Below are 11,163 nucleotides of genomic sequence, written 5' to 3' on the forward strand. Positions count from 1 at the left end.
CGTAACGTTTTAAGTGCCATCTACAGAACTCGGATCTCGTACAGTCATTTTAAAAATTTCTTGAATTGCAGCCATGATATTTTAGTGTAGAAAATGAACATTCTTTAAAGTGTCGAAATAGTTCTGTAATAAGAATTGGTGTTATGGAATATGAAATATTTTACAATTATTTTAAGCTAATATGCGATAGAAATAATTGATACTGAGAAATCTTTGTTAGGTATTTTATACAGCAGAATGTCGCACATGCGCATTAGAGTATTATAAAGACGTCACTACGTCACCAACAGGTCAGAAAAGCGGTAATAGACAGCCGGCTACTTTGTTCGGAAATACTGCCAAATCTATATTTTGTTTACTAATTTTAAACTAATAATGGAGGAGATATTACTAAAGTTACTTGTAGCAGATAACACATCTATTCAGCAGGTATATTTAGTGAAATGACGTGTAATAAAAAAAGGAAACTTTGTAATGTTCGAAACACGTGTTTGCTTCTATTGCTAACCATTTAAAGCAGAAGATCGAAATATTTTACTTGATCTATATTTAATATTTTAACAAAAATAACTACTTCTGTCTTATAAATTGTTTTACACAAGTGACCATGCATTTTATTTCTTATGTCTTCATTTTTCTTGCTATCATTAGTGTTTTAATATGCATGTCATGTACTTCTTCAGTTTCTTTATTAAATAAGGATGAGCATACACTTTGCTAATTAGTATATCTTTCAAAGTCATTAATATCTACATCACATAAGTAGATATATAAGATAATATATTGATACAATATTTGCAGGGAACTGCAGAACTTAGAGAAGCTTTCAAGAAGCCAGAAAGTACACCAGCATTATGTCAACTTATTGTATCGTCAACAAATTCACAGGTTTTTATTTTTGATTCCTACAAATGTTTTATTTCTGCCATGTTTCATAACAAAGAATTATCTATGTTTAGGTAAGGCAATATGCAGCTATATTGCTAAGGAAGCGTTACGCTAAAGGGAAACATTGGTTGAAATTACCACAACATATACGCAATGAATTTAAGACAGTAATTTTGCAGGTAAGAAACTATTATTTTGGAACATATATTATTTTAATGAAAACAAATATAATTTTTTTATTTTTTAGGCATTAGTTAATGAACCAGAAAAAATGGTAAAGAATGCGATTGCACAGTTGATAGGCACAATTGTAAAACATGAATTGCCTAATAATGAATGGCCAGAAGTTTTGCAATTTGTACAGCAACTGATTACTAGTGAAAATTTAATAAATAAAGAGGTATGAAATGATAATAATTACTTTATATATTGTAAGATCGTAATATATAATTTTGTTATAGTTGGGAACATATACCTTGTCTATTATGACTGAAATTGCACCTGATGCCTATCTTACACATGCTGCATCACTTGCAATTCTTTTGGGACAAACATTAAATAGTTTACAAGATTTGGGAAATCCTGTAGCATATTATATTTTAAAAATAATGCAGAGTCTTGTTCCCTTAGTTGAAGGCAATCAAACGGTGAGTTGTATATATAATAATTAAATATTGATTGAAAGTACAGAAAATTATATCTAATGACAAACAATTTCTATAGATGGTAAATGCTTATCATCAAATGATGCCACAAATAATGACCACAATTCAATCTCTTACTACTTCTCATGAAGATAAAGCTATTCAATGTTTTGAATTATTAGATGAATTATGTGAAAATGCAATTGCTGTGATAGCACCACATGTCAAAGCTCTTGTTACTATGTGCCTTGCTATTGGTGGTAACAAAGCATTAGATGATGCCCTCAGAGTTAAAGCAGTTAGTTTTATTGGTTGGTTAGTTAAAACAAAAAAGAAAGCCATAATCAAACATAAACTTGTTGAACCAATTTTAGGTAAAATGTGTTTACATTGTAAACAAACATTTTTGCTTGTATGATAATATATATTTTATGAATTCAATTTTATAGATATGTTATTTAATCTTATGTCCACACAAGCTGAGGATGACAATGATGAGGTTTACTTCAGTGGTGATAATGAAGACAATACTCCTATAACATGTGCTACTCAAACTTTAGATTTACTTGCACTTCATTTACCCCCAGAGAAGCTAATTCCACAACTGGTATGACTTAAAATATTTGTAACAATTTTTTGTTTTGTAAAATATATCTAATATTTTATTCTTTTATTATTTTTATAGTTGCAATACATAGAACCTAGCCTGCAAGGTACAGATATATATGCAAAGAAAGCATCATACTTAGCAATGGCGGTATTAGCAGAAGGTTGTTCAGAATATATCCGCACTAAATATCTCGAATCCTTCTTACGTTGCACTTGTCAAGGAATTAGTGATCCCATTCCGGTAGTGCGTAATGCTGCACTCTTTGCTCTTGGGCAGTTTTCTGAACACTTACAGCCAAATATTTCTCAATACTCATCCGAATTATTACCAGTATTATTCGAATATCTTGGTCAAATATGCACGCATATTAAGCAAGAAAAGAAAGAACCACCATCGGTTGATCGTATGTTTTATGCATTGGAAATGTTTTGTGAAAATTTGAATGAAAGTCTTTTACCATATTTACCAACTTTAATGGAAAGACTCTTTGAAATTTTGAGTACGGATACTCCAGTCCATGTTACAGAACTTGCCCTGAGCGCCATAGGTTCAGCTGCTATGGCGAGTAAAGAGCACATGCTACCATATTTTGAAAAAATCATTACTATTCTCGATGGTTATCTTTCAGAAAAACAAATAGAAGAAACTATGTGTCTTCAAGTGCAAGCAGTTGGTATGAATAAGAACATTTAAACTTCATGTAATTTTTATCAATGACATTAATATTTAATTGATATTGCAGATACCCTTGGAGTAATCGCAAGAACAATAGGTGATAAAAATTTTGCACCTTTGGCTGGTAGGTCTCTTAACTTCGGAATGAAGTTATTGAAAGAAACAGAAGATCCGGATTTGAAAAAGTCAATTTATGGATTGTTTGCATCAATTAGTACGATAATGAAAAAAGAAATAGCAAGTGCTTTACCAGAAATCATTGAGTATATGATTACAAGCATACAAAGTTCAGAAGGCATAGTGGTATGCAAGCAAATTGTGAAATATGTATATATGAGGAAAAACAAATTAATTATATTCATGCTTATACCGTTCTATTTTTGACAGCCTCATTTTAAGGAGGACGAAACTTCTGCCTTTCCGGTTTATGATGACCTTAGTGAAAATGAAAATGAAAATGATGAAGAAGATATTGAAAATACAGATAATGAAGAAGATAATGATGACGATGATGTGGCGGGTTATAGTGTTGAGAATGCATACATTGAAGAAAAAGAAGAAGCAATTCTAGCCTTAAAAGAAATTGCGGAAAATACAGGGTAAAATATTTAATATTTTCTCATATTTGATCTTATATTTTTTTCTAATAGTTTCATATTTTTTGTTTTAGAGAAGCGTTTCTGCCATATCTCGAAAAATCTTTTGAGGAAACATTCAAATTAATCAATTATCCACAAGAAGATATTCGTAAAGCTGTCATTGATGCCATTCTACAGTTTTGTTTTAGTTTTTCAGATATTAATACTAACGAAGGAAAACAAGCATTATTAAAAGCTCTTTCTGTATTTATTCCAAAATTGTCTGAATTGATAAGATTGGGTGATGAACGAACAGTAGCTATTAGTGGCTTAGATGCTTATGCAGAACTTCTGAAAGAAATAAAATCAGATGTTCTTATCGGAGAAGGTCATAAAGAGGCTATTATGAATTGTGTCACTGATGTCATGTTAGGTAAAGACTCAATGTAGATTATATTTTTGTTATTTCAACTATACAAAGAAAATTGTTTTTGACAGGAAAAACGGAATGTCAAGATCAAGAAGAAGCAGAAGACTTAGATATTGAAGCTGAACAGGATGAATTATTAGTTGAATGTGCGGGTGATGTATTTTGTAATTTTGGAAAAGTAGTCCCACCAGAAGACTTTGGGCATTATTTTCAAGCTGTGTTGCCAATGCTCTTAGAAAGATTGGTACATGACTCTTTCTATTTTCAGATATGCACTTATTAATATAAATTGTTATATCATAATTTAAAAATTAAACAATCTTTTCAGAAAAAAAACAAATCAGAAGCTCAAAGATCTTTTGCAGTTGGTACAATCTCAGAATGTTTTACAGCCCTTAAACAACAAACGTCTAATTTCATACATATCCTGCTTCCTACATTTTTGAAACTTGTAGATGATCCAAACGCTGAAGTTCGAAATAACGCAATATATGGAATTGGCGAACTTGCATTGCATAGCAATGCTTATATGTATCCTTCTAATATATCTTATCTAATTATCTAATATATCATTATTATAATATTTTATACAATTTTCTTTTTTTCTTAACAACAATTTAATAGGCATTTTCCCGATATTTTAACAGTTTTGTCAAATGCGATTTATAAAGAATCACATGCAGGAGCACGTGATAATATAGTTGGAGCAATTGCACGGCTTATCATCGTTAATTATATGAACGTGCCACTTGATCAAGTATTTCCAATTTTTGTTAAGCAGTTGCCACTAAAAGAAGATTTTGAAGAGAATAAGGCGGTTTTTAGAAGTATATTAACATTATATCAAGCTGGTCATCCCATTTTACGGTCATACATGAACATATTACTCAGAGTTGCAGTCAGCGTATTACATGAAAACAGAACTACAGATGATGGTATGCTATGCTATGTTTTTTTATTATTCTACGCAGTAAAATATTATGAAATTATCGTAATATATATTAAATTATGTTATATTTGTTTTTTATGCAGAAGCGAAAAGTATTGTTGTGGAGTTCGTTAAATCTGCCCAGCGGGACTTTCCAGATGAATGGAATTCCGTGCTTGTCGATCTTTCAGCGGAAATTGTCACGAACATTCAGTACATATTTTCTTAGGTTCCAACATGGATTCGAAAACTATTGTTTTTGGTTGTTCCGGATTGCAACAAACATTCAGACTGATAGATGAAGACATTTGCATATCAACGGAAGTGATATGCGCCATATATCTCATGTTTTTAAGTTATATCTAATGAATTGAAGATTTCAATACTAGTTATACTAGTTAACAATTTTATATACATCCATACAGTGTCTATTATTTATAAACATCATAATTATGGAAATTATATTTCTTTTTATATAATATCAAACAGTCAATAAGTGCAATTAATCACATCAATAGTAACAGTATACTATTAAAGCTTTTGGTGCTCATATTTTGTAATACTGTATGATTTTACAGAGAAATACACCTAGTATGGAAATACTTCTTCCTTTTTCTAGACAACATATATTAAATTCTAGTCTACACAATTTTTTTCTTTCTTAATTTCTTTTTTATAAATACAAGCAGACTTATTGAATAATAAGTATTGAATTCCACAAATTAACTTGATATAAAAATATAATCAGAATAATTAAAAGAATTAATTTATTGCACATCTACTTGTTGGAAACTAAGTTTTAGAGCTGTTATATATACCTAGAACCGAACCATTTGTTATTGCGTTCTGTTTGTTTCTAATCAAGAGTGGTGCATATAGCATGAAGCATTATGTGTATACATTGAACACAAATGTATCATTTGAAAAATAAAACCGTTGCACTACATTGATTTTACAAACAGGTTTTTTATTTTTTTAATTATATAATTATTAAACTATATAAATTTCCATTTAATTTTATCGAAGTTCATATTTATTAAAGAGTTAAAAATTTCTTCGATATTGCTATTATGAGTCATTAACAGAAGACAGAAGATTTATTGCGTTGTTTATTGAGGCAAACATGTGATTATACATGCTTATTATGTTTGTACTACTACAATTGGTCGAAATGTTTTACTATTGTGAATAACTTTATATTCATTTAAATTAATTAAAAATATATAAATATAGCGAATGAACGTTGCAGTCAGTAACATATATTGTCAAAATTATAGTAGACGTTAAATTTATCACATTATTAATACTTTATTTAAGAGTACGAGATAACTTAACGGGCCGTTGTATCCTCATAAAATTATCAAATATTCGTCTTGTTAATTTATCACATACTATTTCAATGTATAAAAAGTATAAGATATAATTATGGTATATTTGTGCAAAGATTAGGGAGAGAATCATGTTAATGGCGAATTATTAGCATTTCAATGTTCACCACTGTATAGTGTTAAGTGGAAAAAAGTTTGTATGTATATGTTTGTTTGTATATTATATTGATGAAGTATTATACATATGTACATTATGATATATACATTAAATTAATACTTGTGTGGGAAATATGAGTACGAAATCCTAAACGGAATTGTAACCGCGAAAGAAATGAATGGCAATTTTTAATTGGATAAAAATTGATGATTCTTAACAACATGAACTATAATTGAATTTTTTAAATTATAATCTTTCTTTTCCGTTTAAAAAGTTCTCTAAATCGTTAGTGTTATTACTCAAGTTTTTTAATATAAAAAGTACACAATTACAAATCGAAGGTTTGGGAATCTAATAGAGATCGTTGTTATTGATAAAATAGATTGCCAGAAATCGAAGTAGGAAATTATTGTTCACCTATGGATTAATAACACAGATAGAAATTGATAGAAATATTGGATTACGATCCACAGTTATATACATGTGCTTCAAAATTAAAATATTCTACGATGACGCCCATCTTCTTGAAAAATAGTCTGTTGGAGAAACTAGAATATACAATTTTTTGCATATTCGTTAAACAAAAATATTACTTTTACGTACGTACATAGATATATATATCTATGTTTAATGATACGTATACGATTGCATAGACAAACATTACATGAGTTGGATCATAATACAGGTATCGTATTTTTTATTATTTACTTATTATTTATTTATTCTTTTAATTTTTATCTATCTATTACATTCTGTTTTTATTAGTAGATATTTTATATATAAAAAACTCAGTATATGTATAACAAAATAATTTCAATAATGATTAAATATACGTACTTATCCCAAGAAGCAAAAATATATCATTATCGATCAAATCGATTTGTATGTGATCGAAATGATCGCTAAAACGAGAATCGAAACGATCCCTAAAAAGAAAATCAAAACGATCCATAAAACGAGAATCGAAACGATCCCTAAAACGAGAATCGAAATTGAAATATAAAACATATAATCGAAAACAAAAATAAGTGAACAAATAGTGGAAATATGTATCAATGATGTGTTGTTAAATGTTTTGCTTGTTTACACAAAAATGTAAATATTAATTTAAGTTATTTACTAAATAATCTACGTACTATAACGGCATATAATAGATAAGCCTTAAGTATGTATAACAATAGCACTAGTTTCATTAAACTTCATTGATACTTACTTTCACCATCTGTGCATTAATTTTTGTCTCCGACTGTATTTCCTATAAAGGGTGCAACTCGTTTTAAGAAAGTGTTTCATATATTGTCATAACGATTTTCACAATCAGATGATGTCTCGTTTTTATATATCGGTTTGACACACAAACTTGTCGAACGACGACCTTCGTGTAGTGAGACGACGGAAGTCATAAAGTGTTATCGAGGTTCTTTTCATGCCATTGAGCCGAGTGTGTTAGTCATCGATGAATTAACTGTGTGCGTACCCACAGGTATACGCACCTACGTACACGGTGTATTAAAATTCTAATATGCTTTTGTTGACTTGTATATGTACATCATAAGCCAAAGTGGTTAACTTCACTTTCTGAAATTTTTGAAGTTTTAATACCAAAGCACTAGATTGATACTTATCTCATATAATTTCATCAATTTTTATATTTTTTGTTTTGTGGTGTCAACCTGTTTGGCAAAATGAGCATACATGTTACTACGTTACTACGTGTAACTTAAACTTTCCATAAATGTTATCCTTTTCTTGAATGTAGTATTCCTTGAATTCAGACTAATTGTAACAATGTTTCTCGTGTTTAGAAAGCATAAGAATGCCTGCTCTGCCAGTTGCGTAAGCGTAGATTTCGTTCGCGATACAATGCATCGATGAACGGGCGGGAAGAATTTTCAGAAGTGGATATTCAAAATTGAAATATCGATTGGTCTACAAATAACTACACTCCGATATCATCATCTATTTATATGTACGCTAAAATATTCGATCTGTACTCAAATCCTGACTTATTGATCGAAAACAGACAAATTCATACTTCATACAAAATGCAATCTTTTAAACTGGAATTTTTAAATCTCAATGATTTCATGAGAAATCTTGTAATGAATCAATATTCTCATTCTTACAATGATTACCATACATATATAATATATAATAGATTTATATATAATAAATATACAAGCTTTGCAGAAGTCGAACTAACCAACTTCATCTTTTCTAAGTTTCTCAATTTGACTACCTAGATACATGATTAATATTAAACGACTCGAAGGAACAAATTATGTATTTCCATAAGCTTGTTTGCCGTAGGAAAGTGGCGCAAATAAGCATAAATTCTTATCTTTGTACTTATCAATTTATGGAGTTAATTAATATGACTTTTAGGCAACTCATATAAGAAATAGATCATAAAGGAACGTATTGTAAGGAGTAATTAACAACAAGGCATCGAAGTAGATACATAAATCCGGAGAGTACTGAAATTCTTGGACACCTTATACGTGCACGCATATCGAGTGCTTGATGCTGGTTTGTGTCCTTGGGTTCTCCACCATGACTCGAATCGAAAAGGAGTCGTAGGTGTACGACCCATGTCCGTGGCCCGACTGTGTACCTGCCGAGCTTACCATGCTTCATGGAGATATCGCTAGTGGAAAGTTTCGTCAGACGAAAGTGGTTTATTGCGCGCGGCGGCTCAACGCGGTTAAATCGTGTGATCCATCGATGAATTGTCCGAGCAACGTGTCTAAATAGTGGAAACGTGTACATCGTCTGCTACTATACTGGATAGTTTGGCGGAAATTAGAATCATAGGGAGATATCGTTCTAATGACATTGGTAAGTGATCATCGATCATATTAATTTTATTACTTGTTACTTAAATATAAAAAAAAGCTGTCATAATACTCTAGTAGTTATTCTGAAGGTCCGTGCATGTTCAAATTATTTATCTATTTTTATCTAATTTATTAGGGGTGTAGAATATTTCGTTGGATATATTGCTGCCATACTTGATCATCGTGCACACTTCTTTCTTTCATTATGCATCTTATGTACGGAGCTTTATATTCTATTTTGCACATCATATTGGTGTAAATATTTACACATGAATAAAGGATCTTCAACAATGCAGTTTCACCGGTTATCGATGCTCGATCCTCTTGGATTGCAGGATGAACAAACGAACTGATTATCTTCACGGATGGTGTCGTAACAGCTTTTTATCCTGTCATAAAATTACAAAGACACCGTTCTTTTTTTAACGCTGTAATTACAAACTGAAATCAATAGCATGACTCAGTCGATTGCTCGATTATCCGACTAATAATCTAACAATAGTCGATGTTTCTGACAAAAGTATGATCGATGAAAGATCACAGTCTACACGATCACTAACTTCGCTTTTTCGCAATTATTATGCAGATTCCATTCGAAAAGGAGGATTAGGTAGCTATGTTTATAAATCATTGTAAAAAATATATTTGTACACAATATTTTATGTTAGATTATATGTATTTGGTGATTACCTGTATAGAATACTGGAGCTCTTTAAGCATCGAATTCTTACCCACTGATGAAGTCATTTGAGCAAATAATTTCCTAGCTGTCTTGAACGGTATAATAATCGATTCGTTCCTTCGTGGTTTATTTGTTAGTGCGGAAAACATCCTGCTTGACTAACAAGCTAATTGTATCCTTTCTTCTACCGTCATTTATTTAATGAATCGATTGGATTTGGTCGTTGAAACGACTCGAAGGGCTACGTGAAGCGTCCACGGCTTCGCTCACATGCGAAGGAACGAGAGCAGGATGTAATTAAGACACGACGATTAAAAGACGTCTGACGGTCTGACTTGTTGTAGACGCGGTGGGAGGTCGTCGAGTTTTTGAATCAGCATGCATGATTTGCAATTCTTCGCACGTATATGAGTAGATCTGTTGTATCTGCACTTGGAGACTTTTGTACGAGTCTGGACATTAATTATTATCGTTTTAATACTTTAATTATCGTTTGACGCTCCATAACTGCTGTTTCTATCAAGTATGCTACATAGTTTGTATTAATCAATTAACAATTAATAATTAATCAATATTCCCAAGTGTAAATTTTTATTAGAGATTTAGAGGCTGAATATTTTCAATTGTAGTTGAAAGTTTTAATATATTTCAAAGCATTATGATATTTTAAATATTCTTATGGCTGGTATTTTTAGTGTCTTCATTCATCTCTTTGCAGCTTCGAAAATCACAAATTTGTTAGTCAAGGTTATATATACATATTCTGTATTTACCTTTGCAAGTAGTTTAAAATAAGACTGTGTCATTTCTTAAATGACTCGATGCAAATTAAAATATGCGTATTCACAGTTCTCGGTAGAAATTTAACTCATAGATGCATGTATTATTTCCGGCGGCAAGGAATACTCAAGCGTGAGGTAACAAACGCAATGACCGAACTGTTGCTCGCAAATATCATTTTCGCGCCAATAAGTATATACTAATACGAGATGAATCGATTCTATCTATACATTTACTGTTAAATAATTTTTTCTTTTCTTTCTGCAGATTGACGAATATTACAATAGATTTAAGATTATCAGTGAAGCTGTTGAAGAGTAGTTTTAAAATGTCGTTGGAGTAGGGAAATTATGTATTACACGATAGAAGAAAATAAACATAAAACTTCGCATCAGTTGCGTACCTCTGTACAAAACCTGCGTCACAATCAGGTGATCAAGTTCTCAGTATATATGTATACCAGGAGACTACCTGATTATCGACCGAGGATCGAGATCAATCAAGGATAAATGATAATATGGAACGAGTCTCGATGAAACGAGCTCGATAAAATTTCGAAAGGATCTTTCATTCTTCCTAATCACGAGTCGCTTCTAATGAAGATGCATCGAGCGTGAATCTGACAG

At 31.0% G+C, this 11,163-nt stretch overlaps 1 protein-coding gene across 1 annotated transcript; it reads left to right on the forward strand.

The window, feature by feature from the left end:
• Window positions 1-263: 263 nt before the first annotated feature.
• Window positions 264-6,460, forward strand: LOC100740364 (importin-4). Its single transcript, XM_003484671.4, has 15 exons — window positions 264-429; window positions 802-888; window positions 960-1,067; window positions 1,136-1,288; window positions 1,350-1,535; window positions 1,612-1,906; window positions 1,982-2,139; window positions 2,218-2,815; window positions 2,885-3,120; window positions 3,205-3,416; window positions 3,488-3,828; window positions 3,894-4,069; window positions 4,154-4,356; window positions 4,450-4,760; window positions 4,858-6,460. Exons 1-15 carry the CDS (start codon window positions 376-378, stop codon window positions 4,980-4,982), a joined length of 3,243 nt encoding a protein of 1,080 aa, XP_003484719.1. The 5' UTR covers window positions 264-375; the 3' UTR covers window positions 4,983-6,460.
• Window positions 6,461-11,163: the final 4,703 nt, after the last annotated feature.

The sequence above is a fragment of the Bombus impatiens genome, unplaced genomic scaffold (genome assembly GCF_000188095.3).
Source record: "Bombus impatiens unplaced genomic scaffold, BIMP_2.2 scf_0019, whole genome shotgun sequence".
In the NCBI taxonomy this organism is placed as follows: Eukaryota; Metazoa; Arthropoda; class Insecta; order Hymenoptera; family Apidae; genus Bombus; species Bombus impatiens.

What these genes read in the sequence shown, in the direction of transcription:
- LOC100740364 (XM_003484671.4), top strand. Translation starts at nt 376, where the DNA reads ATGGAGGAGATATTACTAAAGTTACTTGTAGCAGATAACACATCTATT. An exon ending in AAAGTTCAGAAGGCATAGTG is followed by an intron (nt 3,121 to 3,204) that starts GTATGCAAGCAA and finishes TATTTTTGACAG; the next exon opens with CCTCATTTTAAGGAGGACGA. An exon ending in AAACAGAACTACAGATGATG is followed by an intron (nt 4,761 to 4,857) that starts GTATGCTATGCT and finishes TTTTTTATGCAG; the next exon opens with AAGCGAAAAGTATTGTTGTG.